The sequence below is a fragment of the Macaca nemestrina genome, chromosome 7, assembly GCF_043159975.1.
Source record: "Macaca nemestrina isolate mMacNem1 chromosome 7, mMacNem.hap1, whole genome shotgun sequence".
NCBI lineage: Eukaryota > Metazoa > Chordata > Mammalia > Primates > Cercopithecidae > Macaca > Macaca nemestrina.
The window spans coordinates 92,159,871-92,178,335 of NC_092131.1; the positions used below are offsets into that span (position 1 = coordinate 92,159,871).

Genomic DNA, 18,465 nt, shown 5'->3' on the forward strand with positions numbered 1-18,465 from the left:
AATATCTGTCTCCGCCACTCCACTGGAAGCCCCCTGAGAGCAAGGCCCACTTCTGCCCATTCTCCATTCCATCTCCGAAGTAGCCACAGGGTTGGCGTGTTGCAGGTGTTCAGCAGACAACCTGCTTCAGGAAGTGGCGAACGTGGACGAAGACATGCGTCCAGCCAGGACGAGGCTGGTTTCTGCGTGGCTCAGAAGAACCACCCACTACCCCAACTGTGTTTCTGCAGGGGAAGGCTGTCTGATGAATTATGTTTTGGTTTACTCCTTCAATTCCCCCAAGTTAGTCGTTTCTGCCTGCCTTGTAATGGTTGGTAAATGAAAGCGCACTTGTATTTCTTGAAAGATGTATCACATTTCACGCTTCCAAGGAGTAAGGCTTCCGGAGTCATCTTTTCTCTTAGTATCAGCCTTGAGAACTGACATGAAAACAGAGCACAATTTTCAAGTTTCTGAGTAATTTCTCCCCCGTGGACATAATCTGGCATTGGATAATGTGTGTAAAGAAGAGCAGGGATTTCAGATCCTCAGCGTTAGAGCATTTTTTTAAATTTACCTTTCTTTAGCTTTTTCATTTTATGTAAGTACAAAATACAAGTAATAGCTTGACAAGCCTGGCTTGGAACCTTACCAGGAATGAACAGTATGCTTTTCTCGATTTTCTGTTACGGAGTCATGTAGCCTTGTAACTTAAATGACCCTTTAGTTGCAGTCCTTGCTGCACTGTCTCCATTAATGAATAGGAGGTGTTCCATCGGTACCTTCATCATCTGAAATTCCTCAATAGAAGTTATGATGCAATTCTGGGACCTTAGGCAGGAGGTTAAGGGAGGAAGGGAGATACCACCAATCTACTTCTGCAGGATGCTGCTATGAAAATGGCCCTCAGTAACAACTGCACATTTTCACAGATCCCCCTAAAACAGAAAATATTCTTCCTGAGTTTGGGTATTGAATTACTGTGGGTTTTTAAATGACAGTATAGTGAGTCACCCAACCCTGATGCCACAGCTGCCACTGAGCCACCCCTCTGTCCACACTGGGAAGGGTGTTAGCTCAAAGGCACCACAGCTAGGAAGATGGCTAACTGATAGCACCTATCCCAGCTTTCTTGGCTCCTGGGCTCCTTAGACTCCCAGCTTTCAAACCTCAAAGTCATATCAAAAAGAATTCTGAAAGTTTGCATCAAATGCTTAAGATTGTCTCTTAACTACCCCAGCTTTCCGAATGAGTCCTAAGAGTAAGCAGCAAATAGTGAACAGCCGTCTTTCTCCTATTGAAGGCTGGACTGTAATTTCGAGGGTTTTTAACACCACATACCCAGTGGGACTTCCCTAGCTGAGGTTTTTAATAACTGATGAGCCACTGGAACCCTAGGGTCCAACTGTGTCTTAAGGAGTCTAGACTCCATATAAGAATTTCCCCAGCTTACGTGTTTGTCCTAATCATTCACTCACTTAACAACTACTGCATCTGCTTGTGTGCCAGGGGTTGTGCAAGGCCCTGGAACACAGTGGTGAGCAAGACAAACATGGCCCCATTTAGGGACAGCCTGCAGGCTGGTATAAAAGCAGACATTCCCTTTTGTCTTCCTGCAAGGGAAAGAAAAGCTCCCTGTTTGGTATTTAAGGAACAATAGAAACACAAGTGACTTCTCACAACCCTGCATATAAAATCAAAGAGAATGTAAGGAATGGCTCCTAAAATTCATCTGGACACTCAGGAGTTCAGTTTATTGTTCACTTTAAAGAAAAGTGAGAAACACCCCTTATTGGCTCATTTCAAGGAGGAGCATATCTGCCTCTCAGAAGAATCTGGGGAGCACAGAGTACCTTTATTTATAGTGGAGAATGTTCTACTGTCAAGGTTTGGCGAGTTCTTTACTTAGCTCAGCGACATGTTTACAATGCCTGGCTCCAGTAGGTTCAATTAACATTTATTGACTTCCTCTCTGTCAATGCCTATGTTTTTAACAAAAGAATCAAAACACCTACTTCACACAAAAATGCTTAAGTAAATTTAGCTAAGAACAGCTGAATGTTGAAAAATTCAGTTTATGTTTCTTAGATAAATACGTAACTATATAAAACATTTTCTAGTAGAAGTCCATAATGGGTTATTTTGCTGTTTTAAAAAGCTATCTTTGGAAGAGTAGTTTAGTTAATGGATGACCATTTTTTCCAGCCTTGGTGCCTGACCTTACACTGTAATCACACAAGGGATTAGTGAGGGGCTGAGGATCTGTTTCTGTCTCCTAGTTGACACCCCTTTGCATCTCTTTTCACTTCAGCTGGAATTTTGGGCAAATCTCCTTAGTAAGGATAAGTAACCTTAGGGAAAAAAAAATATATTAATACCAGGAAGAGTTGAGTTTTGACAAAGGTCTAGGGGTAGGGTAAGGATGGGGCTCCTCTCTTCAGGGCTTGATTACTAGAAAGGATCTCTTGACCCAACCACAATCTTCTCTCAACTCCACTCTCTCTACGAACATAGTAGTGAAAATGATCAGCACAAAGGTTTGTAACAAGTGGGGATGGTTAGTAGACCCACTGATAATTTGAATAAGCACTGTCAGTTGCCTTCTCATTCTTCCCAGGGATTCGTGCATATTCAGCGAACAGTGTATTTCTATCCCTAGAGAATGAGGGGCCAAGGAGAAGCAGCTTCAATCACCAAAGGGGTAGGATGGAAATTCCTCCAGAATATTAGATTTTGAAGGCAATCTGTTAAGGCAGAGTGAACTGAGACCTCAGACTGTCTCAACTAATTGTTACAGTGTCAGTAACTCTAATGCCACAGTGAATGAATTAACGACAAGCAGTGACAACATCACCTCTCAAAATGAGCTGCATCGGAGGCAATCATAAATACATAAACACAGGGAAGATTGGGTGGCTCTAAAAATAGCCCTGATCTTTTACACTGAGTGAAGGTATTTCTGGGCAAAATAAAGTCTATTCTGGGTAAGAAGTGTTAACGCTAGAGAGAGGGGCCTCTCACTGATGGGCGACAGTCGGGGGAAGCATCTTGCCTCTCTTGCTCTGTGGCCCTTTCTGAGCGCCACCTCCTCTGCCAGGCCCAGTGTGCCCAGGCTTCCAATAGCTGTAACCCAAGCAGGGTGCTGGAAAGGTTTTCATCAGGTACCATGGGTATCAAAAACATGTCCCCATCCCCTCCCCTCAAAGCAACGGAGCTTAGTCAAAGTTCCTACATTTCTAGGGTCACAACAACCTAAAGCATTAAAGCAACGTTGGCTCAACCCCATGGAATGAGCAGCTCAGCCCACTGCCTAGGCCAGGCCAAGGTCCCTGTGCAGATTTAGAAAGTCAAGGGCTTGTTGGACAGAGGGACAGGGATCCTTGCCTTTGTAGGATTTGAATTATGCATTAAATAAAAGAACAAGCAGCGTTTACTACTACTTGATACTGTATATTTCTTAGTCAAATGACTAAGAAATAGTGAATATTTTCTGTTATTTAAAAAATCCTGTCATATTCTCATATGATAGTTACTTTTTTCAAAGGACAACCACATTCTCAGATTCGAAAAACACATTCTCAATTCCTCACACTGAAACATTCAGACAGTTTTTATAGTTTCCACAGCTTATAAAGACAAAGGCATTTGGCTACTTGCATTTTAATTTTCTTGAAGACCTAAAAATGGTTGGCAGATCAGAATGAATAAACAGCCTTCAGTAGTAAGTCCCCAAACCCTCACACTTTTTTTTTACTCAAGCTATTACCATGTAGCACAATTCATCCAATTTTTTAAAAATATATTATGAAATATTTCAGTTATGCAGAAAAGTATGGATAACATAACAAAGACTTTTGAACTCACTATTCAATATAAGAAATAAAACATGACCCATCCAGTTGAAGTCCCCTGTACCCCATCCCCAGATAGCTACTTTTTTTAATTTGGTATCATTCCCATGCTCTTATTTTACTATAGTTTTGTTTTGCATGTTTTAAAACTTCATATAAATTATAATATATATCATGTGCATTCATCTGTAGTTTTCTTTTTCCCCTTGACTTTGTAATCATGAGATTCATGTATGTGGTTATATATACACATACATATATCATTTATATATCACATACATATATAATATATACATATCACAATTTACATATTCATTACTAAATATTGCTAAATTGTTTTACAAAGGGACTATAACAGTTTGAATACCCACTATCAATATGTAAAAGAATTCTTGTTGCTTTGTATCTTTAACAAAGCTTGGTAGTTTTTGCAGGCTGATGGGTGAAATGGTACCTACCTTATTGAAGTTGTAGTTTGTATTTCTGGTTATTAATGAGATTAAGCATGTTTATTTCATCAGATTTCAACTCTTTGAATAATCTGTTTATATCTTTTGACTGTTATTCTATTGAGAGGTTTTGGTTTGGTTTGGTATTTCTCATTGCCTTATAGGAATTCTTCATGTATTCCGAATGTTAAACCTTCCTCATTTCTGTACACTGCAAGAATCTTTTCTCAGCATGGTTTGTCTTTCTACTTTGCTTATGGTGAATTTTGGTGCACAAATATTTTAGGTTTTCATATAGTTACACTTTATCAGTCTTTCACTTTTGCTTTGTCCAGATCTTGTCTAAGAAATACTTCCCTACCTCAAGATCATAAAGATATTTTCCGGTCGGGCATGGTGACTTACTCCTATAATCCCAGCACTTTGGGAGGCCAAGGCAGGTGGATCACCTGCAGTCAGGAGTTTGAGACCAGCCTGGCCAACATGGTGAAACTTCATGGGGAACATCACACACCAGGGCCTGTCCTGGGGTGGGGGGAAGTGGGAGGGATAGCATTAGGAGATATACCTAATGTAAATGATGAGTTAATGGGTGCAGCACACCAACGTGGTACATGGATACATATGTAACAAACCTGCACGTTGTGCACATGTACCCTAGAACTTAAAGTATAATTTTAAAAAATAAGAATTATAAAAAAAGAATTAGGAAAATAAAAAAATTAAAATGCAAAAATTAGCCAACTGTGGTGGCGGGTGCCTGTAATCTCAGCTACTCAGAAGGCTGAGGCAGGAAAATCACATGAACCCGGGAGGTGGAGGTTTCAGTGGGCCAAGATCGCCCCACTGCACTCCAGCCTGGGCGACAGAGTGAGACTCCGTAAAAAAAAAAAAAAATCCAATATTTTCATCTAAAAGCTCCAAGTTTTGCATTTCACATTTAGTCCTTTAAATCTTTCTTGAGTTTAATCTTTGTGTTTGATTTGGGGTAGTGATCCATTTTCTTCTGTTTGGAAAACCAGTGGTCCCAGTACCATTTATTGACTAGCCCACCTCTTCCTCACCAACCCTGCAAGGTCAGTTCTGTCATCTGTCAAGGCTTGGGCTCTCTGCCCTGTCCACTGGTCTTTTTGTCTACCCTGGCTAACGTGCTGTCTTACTTTATTAAAAAAATAAAAAATAAAAGGGTCTTGGCATCCAGTAAAGCAAGTTCCTGCACCTCATTCTTTCTCAAAATGATTCTGGCCATTTTTGGCACAGCTTTAATCTTTCTCCTCTCCTCGATTTGCCCTAGCCTAGGACGAGCAATCAAATGGCAAGACTTAAAGTAAGCAGAAGGGAGAAATCAAGCCAAAGCCAGCCCTGGATAATCCATAAGCTGAGTATTTGACTCCTAATAACTAAGACATTGCTGTGTAGTAAACAGTATAGAAAGCCCATGTATTAATAAAAGTATGTGTTTACAAAAAAAAAAAAAAATCTATTATCTTTTCCAGGCTATAGCAAGGGCCACATTTAAAAATAGAAACTAGAGCCCATGCTCTGGTCAGTACCAAGGTTCTTGCCTTTATTTTTAAAAATACTACTTTTAAATATATTGTTTACATACAGATAAGTCACAGAGAGTTTTGTGAAATAGTGCTAAAACTGTTCATTTTTGCCTAGATCCCTCAGAACATCCAAATCAAAGGTCAGTCACTAGGAGAAACCCCAAGAACGTGGTAATTCCATAACAGCAGGGTCTAAGAATGAAGTGATCTTTCTCTCATTCAAGGGAGACCTTATTTTCCTGCTCTCAGCGACATTTCCGTAGCCTTATGATAGCTGCTTGGTGTTCTAGTGTCTCCAGATCCAGACCCTCTTATACGGACCACAGGACAAAAGGACTCTGGCCACCCAGCAGGCCATGGGCATCTTCTCCACGTGAGTTGGCTTCCCTCACACTTTCTCTGAGTATCTCATTCCCTTTCCATTCAGAAGCTCAAGAGGAAGCTGGTTCTAGAAGGTTCTGTGGAACCTTCTCTGGAATGTTTTACTGACTTCCCATAACTTCCATAAAGGACAAGTTCCTTTGAAACCCAAGTTGTAAAATAAATTCCTTGCCCAGATATTTTTTTTCAAATTCATCCTTTAAGTCAGAAATATATGCTGGAAGTTGTCTTCCTGCAGACCAGCCCCTGCAGGCTAAGGCACCCACTGCAGGGGGAGGGCCCCAGGAATTCCTGTGGCCTCCTGCAAGCCCTGCTTCTGGCTTCCCTCTGCCCTCAGATGCCTGTCAGGACTGCAGCTGGAGAGTTCACTGACTTGACCTTAAAGGCTGGCCCACCACGTCCTTTCTCAGCCCCTGAGCAGAGGCCCAGCGCTCTGCTGTGGAGGGCCCACCTCACAAATCCTGGTTCACAGGGAGCAGCCCCAGGGCTGCCCGAGTCTGTGCTCAGGGAAACAGGGCCACAGCCTGGAGCAGAGAAAACCTGGCCAGCAGGGAAGGCGAGCCAGGGAGGCCTCCAGCGCAACCCTGACCATCCTCCTCACCCATGTCCTGCTCACCAAGACAGCTAAGGGTTGAGTGCCTCAGCTCAGTGGGGATGGTCACAGGTGATTTTAAAAGATGGGCGGGGCCGGGCGAGGTGACTCATGCCTATAATCCCAGCACCTTGGGAGGCCAGGGCGGTGGATCACTTGAGACCAGGAGTTTGAGACCAGACTGGCCAACACGGCGAAACCCTGTCTCTACTAAAAATACAAAAATTAGCTGGGTGCGGTGGCATGTGCCTGTAATCCCAGCTACTCAGGAAGTTGAAAGGCACAAGAATTGCTTGAACCTGGGAGGCGGAAGTTGCAGGGAGCCGAGATTGGGCCACTGCACTCCAGCCTGGGTGACAGAGTGATACTCTGTTTGAAAACAAAAATTAATAAAAAATAAAAGATGGAAGGAAAACATCTCATTTTATGCTCTGTGCTACAATTCTCCTCTCATTTACAGCCCCTCCCGAGGCTTCTCATAAATAGGTCTGGGCACCGGCTGGGCAGCAAAGGCTGGATGGGAACGGTGTGGGGGCTGAGGGGCACCACAATCACCCCAACTTCTGCTTGTCTGCAGGGCCCCCAAGGTTGCTGCGAAGCCAAGGCAGGCATCGAAAGCCAAAGTGGTCTTTCTGCACCAGCATCCCTCAGGACACCATGCTGGCGAAGGCCCGGCCCGGCACAACAGCAGACTGACACCCCCACCCTGAAAAAGCCTAGGACATTCCTGGGCACTGTCATTTAGGGTGCTGTATAAATCTGTCTCCACCTAGAAAATGGAATTCAACAGTCAGGATACAGACTTCCAAGGCCAACTGCTGGCCCCAACGTGCAACAGTGAGACCGTAAGCCTCCCATTGGCCACATTTTGACAGTGGATGCCCTTCAGGGTGATATATGCTATAAAGCAGTTTTCTTTCTATCACCTAAGTGGTTTTTCTTGCCAACAAAGAATTTTTACCCATCAGCACTACTGTGGCTGAAAAACTTCTCTTCAAAAGTTTGGTGCACCCTGTGCAGGAGTCAGCCCGACATCTGCTTGTACACACAGCTCCTTGCATAGGTCTGGAATCAGATCTGGAACAGTGAAATTCAAGAAGGAAGCCCTTTCTTATAGGAGGCTAATAGGGATTGAGAATAACATGAGAAGAAAACGCTAATAAAGGGAAACCTGAACGCGCTGGTGTCAGCATGTGTCTTCAAAGTGCAGCCTGCCTCAGAGTTCCTTGAAGCCTGAAAAGGGGTTTGGGAAAGAGCCCAGTAGGAGGGGCAGGAGGCCAACACACCTGACTTGGCCTGGGTCCGGGGGGAAGGTATAAGGGAGTGAAAAGAAAGGCTAGCAGGAGGCTGCCAGGGGAGGACCGCAGACTCCCTGCTGCTTCGCATCCCTCCTGTGGCCTCCACTGCAGGCAGGACAAACCTGGACGCCACCTGGAGCTGCTTCCTGAGTTGGCACACTATCGTGTACACAGTAGTCTTCAGCCTCCTGGAAGGAGGCCATAGTCGTGTGAGGATGGCAAAGTCGAACAGGAAGCTTTGAGCGCCTTTCTCCACGATGTCAACAAGAAGATCCAGTGCCAGATCGAGGTGGACTGAACACACAGGGGTAGGGGTGCAGGTGTAGGCAGTGCCGTCCCTTCCCCTCCCTCCCCTATGGCCATGAGGCTGCAGGCCAGTGCTAAGATGACAGCAGACTGCAGCACAGGGCCCTCCCCTCCAGCCCCCAGTGGGACATCCGAACCACCCTGGGGCCATTTGTGCAGGGCACCACCTCCAGTATTGATGGGGAAAAGAAACTTAATAGAGCCATGACAGGGTGGAGAGAAGCAGGGTCCACTGTCTTCCTCAGGAGCGTGACAGCTGACCCTGCAGACCATGCTTGCTGGTACACACTGGTCCCACACCCAGGCCTGTCGGACATCAGCAGTGTGCTAAAAAGGTGTAAGATGTGGTCATTACTCACCGTGTCTCCTATCTAGTTGACGTGGGTGAAGTCTGCTAAGGGGTGAATGTTCATATGCTCCCAATCCACACTGAAGCCCTAATCCCCAAAGGGATGGTACTAGAGGATGGGGCCTTGGAGAGGTGATTAGGTTATGAGGGTGGAGCCCTGATAAATGGGATTAGTGCTTTATAAGAAGAGACACCAGAGAGATGATCTCTCTTTCCACCATGTGAGGACACACTGAGAAGGCAGCCATCTGCAGGCCAGGAAGAGAGCCCTCACCAGGAAGTGAATCTGTTGGCACCTTGAGACTTTCCAGCTTCCAGAACTGTAAGAAATAAATGTTTGTTGTTTAAGCCTTTCAGGCTATGGCTTTCTGTTACAGCAGCCTGAACTGAGTCCCTGCTGAGTTTTTTAAATAAATGTTAATTATGATGTTACTTCTTCCTTTCTGTATTTCTTGAAGGGTATCTTGGAATCACAAAAACTAAAACACATTTTTAAAATTTAGCGCCCCCATCCCACCCCACCCCAGGAAACAATGAATTTAGGAATGTTCCCTTCAATGTCTCCCATCTGGCAATTCTGTTGACTTCAACAAAAGAGGAAGACTACAGCTACTTGTGTTTTTCTATTTTTGGTAAAGGGCTACAAGGTTACAAACAGGTAAAGATATCTAGCTATTCCTTTGTCTCAAACTACCTCAATTTTTTCAAGAAATGGCCATGGCCATTTCTTAGTCCTGGTATGCCCTGGTATGCCCAGGACAGTCCTGGTTTTAGCACTCAAAGTCCCACATCCCAAGAAACCTCTCCATCCCAAATGGGATGGCTGGTGGTACCCTACTGCCACTAATCATTCAGGCTGTGATGATGACATTTTTACCACAAATTGTCCAGTGTGTATCTGAATACAAGCCAGTTGGCTTATGCTCTATCTGCCGTGCTTTCTAGCTCTGTGCTCCCAATATTGAGTTCTGATTCGGGGGAGGAATTAGAAAACTGGAACTTTTCATATATATTCTGCCCAGTAATTCTCTGCTACACTAAAAACATGCATGTAAACACGTAGATTCTTTATTTAGAGTTTAAAGGAAACATCAAAATCTACTGAAAATATTCATTCTCTTTAAGAACAATGTGGGTTTTTTCCTCAGATTTTTATTTTTGCACATTCTTGTGACATTTCCCATTGTAGGGAACAGGAGTTTAGCAAAATCAGCTTCTTAGATGATGCCATTCTAAATATACATCTTAAACAAACAATATCAAAACAACCAGTGGGAAACTGAAAAACACTCAGTGAGTACTGTTTTGTCTAAATAACAATAAATACAAAAAGACTGGTTGTGTTCCGGCCCCATCCAACCACGAAGTTGATTTCTCTTGTGTCCAGAGTGACTGGTTTTAAAGGACATGGAGCTTTGGGGTGACCTGTCACAATGTCAAGGGCACACTCCTGGGTGATTCACAGATTTAGCAACCAACAATAGCTCATGATTCCATACTTATAAATACTTCTGGCAGAATACTTCTTGAAGTTATGTGTTCCAAACTTGCAGATGACAATTAAGATTCACGATATTTCACAAAGTAAATAGAAGTGGGTTATAACATTAATTACGTGTTCACATCAGCTTCCATTTACAAGTCATGAGCCCAGACACTGACATCAAACTGAGCCCACTTAGACTCCTCACCACCAGTCTGTCTTGTCATCAGACAGGAGGCTGTCACCTTGACCAAATTCTCACCGATCAATTATCTATCCAAAAACCATTACTTGTTACAGTTAAAACAAAATCAGCACATCTTTGACTGCATTAGAAACGACACACTTTAATAAACGACAAAACCTTACAAAGCAGTCACCGCCATACCAGTCTGACAATCACTAGTTCATTTGGCAGATGGACAACAAAGGTTTAAACTTGCAATTCAAATGAACTTTCTTTCCATACTCTGATTCTTGGTGTTTTTAAAATATCATCTTGAAAGCTGTGCTGCATTTCTCCTCCACTTATCAATGAAGAAAATGCACTCTCCGGAAACTACCTGGGGTAGCCACTACTAGGACCTGGGGAGATGTGCACCCTGGGGGGTCTGAGGGCCTCCAGGTGAATCTGAGAGGGAAGACCCTCCAGTGCCTTCACTGTAGCCTGCCTGAGGGTGGTGCTACCTCAGACTGTTATTCCTCAGTGCACTACAGTCAGTGCTATGATACTGTGTTACAGGAAGTACAGTTGAGACAGCATTATGTGAAAGAAGCTAGCCTGGACTAAACAAATGCTGTGCTGCTAGCAAAACTCTTTTTATATGATGCCACACTTTACAGATGGAAACTTTAAAACAATACCCAAGTGTAAAATAAAACGAATCCAATGAAGCATGCTCATCCCAGTATCTTAAACTTGGTGGTGCCTATCTACAGGTCCACACTCTGCGGCCCATGAGCATGGGGGCCTTTCTCATCCTCCAGGCCCATCCTGGGTATCTCAGTGCTGGGCTGCAGGAGAGAGATCCAGTTCCTTCCCCCAAAACATCCTTCTATTTAATAGATTGTTGCCCTGGACGAAACACCCCAACTGCAATGACTTCTGTTGAAAGTGCAAAAAAGGCTTCCATGAGGTGGGTTCATGGTTGTTACTGTATTCATCTTTCAGCCTTGAGCTCAGAAAGACCTGCATCCCATGAATGAAGGGTTGGGAAAGGCGTCTTTAGGAGGCATGGTCTACTGTGTGTTTCCAATTTTCCTGTACACAGCCAGCTTGCCAGTCCAGCTGTAGTCTGAGCATCGGCATTCTCTTCATTGTCTTCAAGGTCTACCTCCCACCAGTGAAATTAAATGTTTGAGTGCTAAGGGCTAAGGTATAGAGAAGCTCAAGTCTGCACAGTCTGATAGGAACTGGCCACTCCAGAACTTAGGCTATACCAAAAAAAAGGTATTCACACTGTATGCTACTTAATGACCTAGTGCCAAAAAAATTGAAATGGTACTGTAAGTGATTCCCAATAATCATCTACCCTACCAGTGCCGGGGAACCTGTGCAAATAGAATGTGAAATATCACAACAGACTACAGCTGTCCTCTCCATAAATACTATATTTTTTAAAGTTCTATACATAGAAAGCAATTCATTCAAGTCTTAACATGAATTTAACTCTATATGGCCAGTAAATTTTTCCTAAAGATGAAATTATTTAGCAAGAAATTTTTTTAACATGAACAGTCTGCCTATTTCCTATTTCTTTTTGAAAAGACTTTTTAGAAAGAGTCTAAATTGTATTTATTTTTCCCCTAAAATGTTAGTTTGTTATTTCATATTAGCACATGCAAGCAAAATTGACTCTTAAACATATTACTTTAATCTGGTTAATGTTTTGACATCTATAATTAATTGTAGTTTCAAACAGATGCAAGCCATGTCTGTGACCAGGTGCAAAACACAGAAATCATCTCCAGAAGTGGAGAGAAGACTCCAGGAAAAAACGTGTTTTGTAAAAGTCCCAACTCAATAATAAAATTGCAGTGCCTTTTAAGGCACGGATTAACTGGAAACCTTTACGGAGTAACTATGAAGGAAACTGACACTGCCTGGAGTACTCTTTAAGAAAGTAAAAAAGGGGAGATTTTCATAGACTCCCCCCGCCTCTTAAAGTGAAGGCCTTTGGATGTTGGCATGTCGCCAACAGGATGCCATTAAGACAAAATGTTTCTGCTTATTAAAACCAATGCCCATCATTCTCCTCCTCCTCATTGTCTAGATAGAGGAGGGCAACTTTCTTTTCATCTGAAATCACCGACCTTTGGTCTACCATTCTCTGGAGCTGCACCTTCTTATCAAACATGGCCTGCTCCTTGCCCTGTTCTCCATGGGCCTGGTCTCCTTCCCCAGCAGAGGCCTTAAAGCTCATGCCAACTGCCCGGTCATTCCTACTGTCCGCGTCTGTCCAGGCACCATGGTCAGACACACCGCGATCTCCCGCTTCCTGTGTCCGGCTGCGGATCGCCTCTACGTTACTCACATCCATCTGAAAGGTAAACGAAGTTTCTTTGGGCCCTGGTGTAATGTGTCTTAGCGTTCTGCGGCTGTCTGCTAACTTGCCTAGCTCAGGGGAGTCCGCTGAACCAGCAAGCACAAATGTTCTGGACACGGGTCCATGGACAACAACGTGTTCAGAGGTTTCCGTTTCTGTAGGACCTAGTCGAATGTGCCTAAAGGATCTGCTAACACCCGATGTCATTTCTGCCCCTGACGTGTCCCCTGCACTGTCCTCCTGAGGAGATTCAGAAACGACACTTTGGAAGGTGCTCTTTTCAGTCATAATGGTTTGTCTACCTAAGGTGTGACTATGAGTGGCCTGGTGCACATCTGCTGAGCCTTCTCCGTGCACAATGCTCTCTGAGTCACCAGACTCCCCCGATTGGGGAACCAGCCCATGGTAAACTATCTGCTGGGTGGTCTGATGCCTCTGAGGCCCGATGCTGATGTGCCTGATGGATGTGCTGCTCCCTGGCAACCCTTCCATGTGTACAGAATCTCCTCTGACACCCACTTCCACCTCGTCTGAAAGTGGAGCAGTGAACTGGATTTGCCCACTGAACCCTTCTTTAGGGCCTAACTGGAGTTGCCTGACAGAAGTCTGGGTACCCACTGACTCTTCTTTTGTGAAATAATCACCAACCTTCCCTGCAGCAGAAATGGGGCCCTGAAAAATAATCTCCTTTTCAGCATGAAATTGTCTGGAGCCAAATGTGCTGTGCCTCCCCAGTCCGTCCGTATCTGCAGAAGACTCTGCCGGGCCAGGTTCTGGTGAGCCCCCCGCCTCCGGACAGGCAGGGGCAGGGCCTAGGAAGATGACTTCTCTGGACGGTGGACTTGGACCGGGACCCAGCGTGACATGCCTCACAGACCGGCTGGCTCCGGTCGGGCTCGCTGCCTGACTTAAGTCGCCTCCCCCACTTACCTCCACCACTTCTGCAGCGGGTCCTTCATAGGACATTCGCTCAGTCCTCCAGACTTCAGAGGGGCCGAGTTTTATGTGCCTTGCAGCCTGGTTCACGTCCTCCAGCACCTGTGACTGGGCAAAGCCTGTGGGGCTGCTGACCTCCACAGTGGCCGACACTGGGCCCTGGCGAGCGTGCTGCCCCGAGCTGTGAGGGGCCCCACCAGCATCCTCACTCTCGCCTGCAGGGATGTACAGCTCCCGGGTGGCCCAACGCCTGAAGCGAGCGCCAGCAGCGGGAGCCTCCGCTCCATCTTCCTCATCTGGGCTGCCAGGCGCTGGGCTGCGTTGCTTGCTCAGGCTCTCCCGAACCACTGACTCCACAGCTTTCTCCATTTCACTGGCCTCATCTCTGCTCAGCTCCTCCAGGTCTAACCGATCGGCATCCACAGTTTGTGAGACGTTGACTTCAGCAACCAGGGTCACGGAACCGCCACCAGCACCCTGGACCTTCTTGACGTCCACGGAAATGCTCCCCGGCCCGCCCTGCCCCTCTCTGGTGAGGGCAGACAGCTCTTCCCTCATGCGCTCGGGAAGGGTTTCCTCCAGCTGCCCGATCACCTCCACCAGCTGCTGCCGGGGCTCCTTGGAGGAGATACCCTTCATGGAGGTATGGAATTCATGGGGTATTTTAATTTCTTTTTCAATGACTGTGGGTTCGGCATGAAATTCACCACTTCTAGCTTGTTCTTTCCAGTGAGTGGAACCCAGGTCCCCCTCCAGAGAGGACGCTGGGATCTCTGAAGGCTTCACAACCTTCTCGCCCACTGCACCATCCTTCTGTGTCCTCCTTCCAGTCCCCTGCACGATTTCATCCTGCCAAGAGTACCTGATGGTGGATTCCTCCTCGATGTGGATCTGCCCATACACCGAGCCGTCATCTCTGTCGTGCCCCCCCGGGTATTCATCTGGAGTTGACACAAAATAACTCTGCTCGCTCTCTGAATCACCTGCCTCTGTCACTTCTTCAACGTGAGTCGTGTTCTCCTGGGGCTGCTTGGTCCTTTGATGCTGATTAACTGAGAATGTGACATCACTTTCTCCATAACCTTCCTCTTCCTTAACCAACCCCCAGGAGCCTGGGGACACATCTTCAACCTCCTCCACTTTGAATGGGACAGAAAACTCCTCTGGTTTCCCCTCACTAACGTAGCTCACAGGCTCCTCGACGATCTCCACGTTGACGACCTTGGCTCTCCCCTCCCTCCCTTTCAGGCCAAGGTTGATGACGTCTCCTATCATCTGCTCGGCTGACCTGCCTTTCAGCCCCACTTCCTTAATATCCTTGCTTAAAAGGTAGTCCAGGCCAGCTTCATCAGAAATATCAACATCCTCAGTCAGTTTCGACTCCACAACTATTTCAGTCTTTGTTTTCCTTTCCCCAGGAAGCTCTTTCCTGTCCACGTAAGTGACTTTTGTGTCTGGAAAAGAATCAGCAGATGCTTCTGTCTCTGGAGACTGAGTGAACTGCTTCAGGATACTGGTAACGATGTTTTCTGCTACGGTTTCTGTCATGGAATCGCCTTGCAGAGAACCAGCGGCATCTCTGGTGCCCAACGTGGACCGCAGCGCTCTTGCTTCTGCCTCTCTACCCGCCCCGCCACCAGCATCCTTCACAGGCATCTGCAAACCTTTCGGCGACACCTCTGCTCTTCTGTCCTGGGATACTTCGAGACTAATCGGGATCTCTCTCTCTTGCCCGCTCTTCTCCTTCGGTGAGTCCTTCTCCTTGGCCTTCTCCCTCATCTGCTGGCTTTCTCTCTGTCTCGCTTCTTTATCTAACTTTGTCAGTTCTTCCCATCTTAGGTTTCTCTCCTCAGAAGCCTTCTCTTTAGAATCGAACATTTTCTCTTCTGGCTTTGTTCGGATGGTTTCCGGTCTGTTTCTTTCTTGCTCCCTTGTGGCTTTCACTTCTGTTTCCTTTCCCAGAATGACGGTCCTCTCATTTGACCGTGTGCTTTCCGAAGCACCTGCCGCCACATTGTCTCGGCGGTCCCGGTACGACTCACGGGCAACTGTGGAATCTTCAGCTCTGTAAACGGGGACCTCCCTTGTATCTCCAGCTTTTGGTCTGTCAGGGAATGTTTTCACTTGAGCCTCAGTATTTCTTAAAAGGCCATAGGTTGGAGAGAAAGTTCTGACATTAGTTGAACTGTTGACGGTTTTTCCGTATGAGTTTTCCTGCTGGGTAGTGGCCAAGGAAGAATATCCCGAGCCCAAGAAGCCTCCTCTGGCATCACCTCCAACAGATGTGCCCGTCTGATATCCACGGTGTGCTGACAGGTTAGAATACAGTGCCGAGCTGTGATTTAAACTCGCCAAAGGTGCTTTCTGCCTTGAAAACAGATTTCTTTCATTTTCCCTCTGTAACAGTGAGTCGGTATAGTGATAGGATTTGTTTCTGAATTCTGTAGAAATTGAACAAACAGTTCATTAAAATGGCAGGCATCATTACCCTTTTCCATCTAAAAGTATTGTTGCAAGTCAAATCCCATCCCATCATAATAAATATATACCGTTACCACAGAAAGCTCATTATAAAAATCAGTTACATTCGGTGCCCAAATTATTTTTTGGCAGTTTACAAAATCCTGTTACAATAAAAGGCAGCACTACAAATACTTCAGCCTAACGCATTTCTCCAGTTACTGATGTTAAAATACTCACTCATCTTAACATTAATCCTAAAGCACAATGCATATCCCAAGGAGGTCAGAGGTGCAGTTTTTTTAGGCTGAAATTTCACAGTCTCATATTTTGAAATCATTAATTTCTGCTTTTTGAGGTAAGTTTAATTTACTTACTTTAGCAGAGACGGGCTCTATAATTAAAAGTATATCATGATTAAACACCAAATAGCACTATCCTCCACTATTTAATATACTCTTATTTTTCACTGATTTCCATATTGGGCCAAGTATTAAATAACTTAACTTTTTTAAGATTTCTGATCTTTTATTTTTACACTTAACAACCTTCTTATCTGATAAGGAGCCAGTGCAGAAACACCCCAGTCTGTCTTAGTGTCATGATCCTGAACTTGGGAGGCAGTCCTCAGGGCTTCCAGCTTTGCTCCAGGCTGTTTGCAGACAGTGCTACCCTTTGGGGTATCCAAACCCCAGCAGGGTAAACTGCTCTTTAGGAATGGCAGCTGGTGGTTAGAACATAGCCAGGAGCACCATCCACCCCGAGAGTGCCCCTGGTGTCTACCCACACCCCAGCTGGCTCAGCGGGGACAAGGCCTTCTCTCCCCCTTATGGCAGCCAAGGCCAGAGGCCTCCTTTGGACAAATCCCAAGATACAGGAAAGAGACCAGGCCAGGACATTTTCTACAAGACTCCTCTTTTCAGGTCAACGGATCCTACTGATCCAACTGAGAAGTCCCAGAAGATGAACCCCCATGAAACAGTGCAGGAACCATCTCATTTATGATGAAGATTCAACAAGAAATATGGAATATTACAGACTGGGTTTAGGTCTATCAGCTAGTGGGCAAGTGGCCAACATTATTTTATGCAACATTACAAAAGAAACACAAGTACACTAATAAGTACTGATAAATTCACTACCTGAGGAACTTATCTGTACATTTATTCAACAGAACACAACTATCTAGAAGCTCAAAGTCTAATAAAAAAATTCCCAACTAGTAATTTTTATTCTAAAGCTTTTGGCATAATATGTAATTTCCAGAATAAATTTAGTTTACAAATATTAAGTCTCTATTTCCTTCAAGAAGTCTGAAAAATGAATGAATGAATGAATGAATGAATGAATGAATGAAGCAAGTTAACAGCAACAGCCATTAGCCCCTCCATGTGCTCTCCCTCGGCTCCAAATCACAACTGGGAAAATTTGAGCAAGGCCCTGGCTTACTTAGACTGTTGGTCTTCCTCAGAGCTCCTGGGCCTGTCCCTTCCTTCTCCCCTCTCTTTAGGTTACATGATGGATGTCCAAACTTAGGTATCAACAGGTTAAAAATGTAGGTAACTAAGTAAATCCTGAAATCTGGGGAGTTAATTCTTGTTTTAGAGATGTCATATGTTAACTGATGCCAGGCAGGCTGACCAATGCCTACCCTTCCATGAACGCCTTTGCTTTTTTCAAACTTCCTCTCAAAATTAGAAAGAAAATCTGCTGCATGTTGTCTAAGACCAGATCCCTTCCAGTTATAGATTATTAGAATCCGAATATTATTCTCAACCCAGCGACGTGTCAAATCCATGAGGTGCCTAAAAGAAACAAGGAAGACTAAAACCATGCTGCCTAAGGTGTGAACTCAACATTCTATACGTAATTTAATCGACACTTGCTTAGCCAGAGCTCTTTAAGATTCTATAGGGCTTTAAAAGGTTAAAAAACAAGTTATCCCTCAGTTTCTTAGGATCTTTCTAATGAACATTAATTATCTTATGTCAGTTCTGCAGCCATAGGAAGGAAGGGCCCTGTCCTGAGGCTCTTGGCCTGAATAAGATAGTCTTCAAGGCACCAAGATACATTTTCCTGAGCTGCCCACACCAACCTAGGGTGGTGGACACAATGTAACCACTCCCGGATCTCTTTCCTGTTAGGGTAGCAGGTTCCAGAGTACTGCCTGCCTGCCCTCCAAGGCCATACCTCCCTCTACAGGTGTAACAACCATAACCCCTTGGTCTGGAAATGGAAGGAGTGTCTCTTCTAGGGGTGTGAAACACAAGTCCATGTGCATTCCT

The 18,465-nt window shown here is 45.0% G+C and overlaps 2 protein-coding genes across 3 annotated transcripts in view; one reads left to right on the forward strand and one right to left on the reverse strand.

Annotated features, from left to right (window-relative positions):
• LOC105479405 (tetratricopeptide repeat domain 23) overlaps positions 1-9,187 on the forward strand; it is a 111,003-nt gene extending 101,816 nt beyond the window's left edge. Inside the window, 3 exon segments of the mRNA XM_011737337.3 lie at positions 6,120-6,202; positions 7,380-7,428; positions 7,430-9,187. Of these exon segments, the coding sequence (XP_011735639.2) occupies positions 6,120-6,202; positions 7,380-7,428; positions 7,430-7,498 (201 nt within the window). The 3' untranslated portion in view covers positions 7,499-9,187.
• Positions 9,188-9,887: 700 nt separating this feature from the next.
• The window catches only part of LOC105479403 (synemin), a 30,812-nt gene continuing 22,234 nt past the window's right edge, over positions 9,888-18,465 (reverse strand). Inside the window, exons 4-5 of one of the 2 annotated variants that reach the window (XM_011737335.3) lie at positions 13,715-16,161; positions 9,888-12,778 (exon numbers count right to left, since the gene is read on the reverse strand). In XM_011737335.3, coding sequence (XP_011735637.2) covers positions 12,470-12,778; positions 13,715-16,161 — 2,756 coding nt within the window. In that variant the 3' untranslated portion in view covers positions 9,888-12,469. Of the gene's footprint in view, positions 16,162-18,465 lie in introns of both variants that reach the window. The other variant, XM_011737334.3, reaches the window with a different exon arrangement.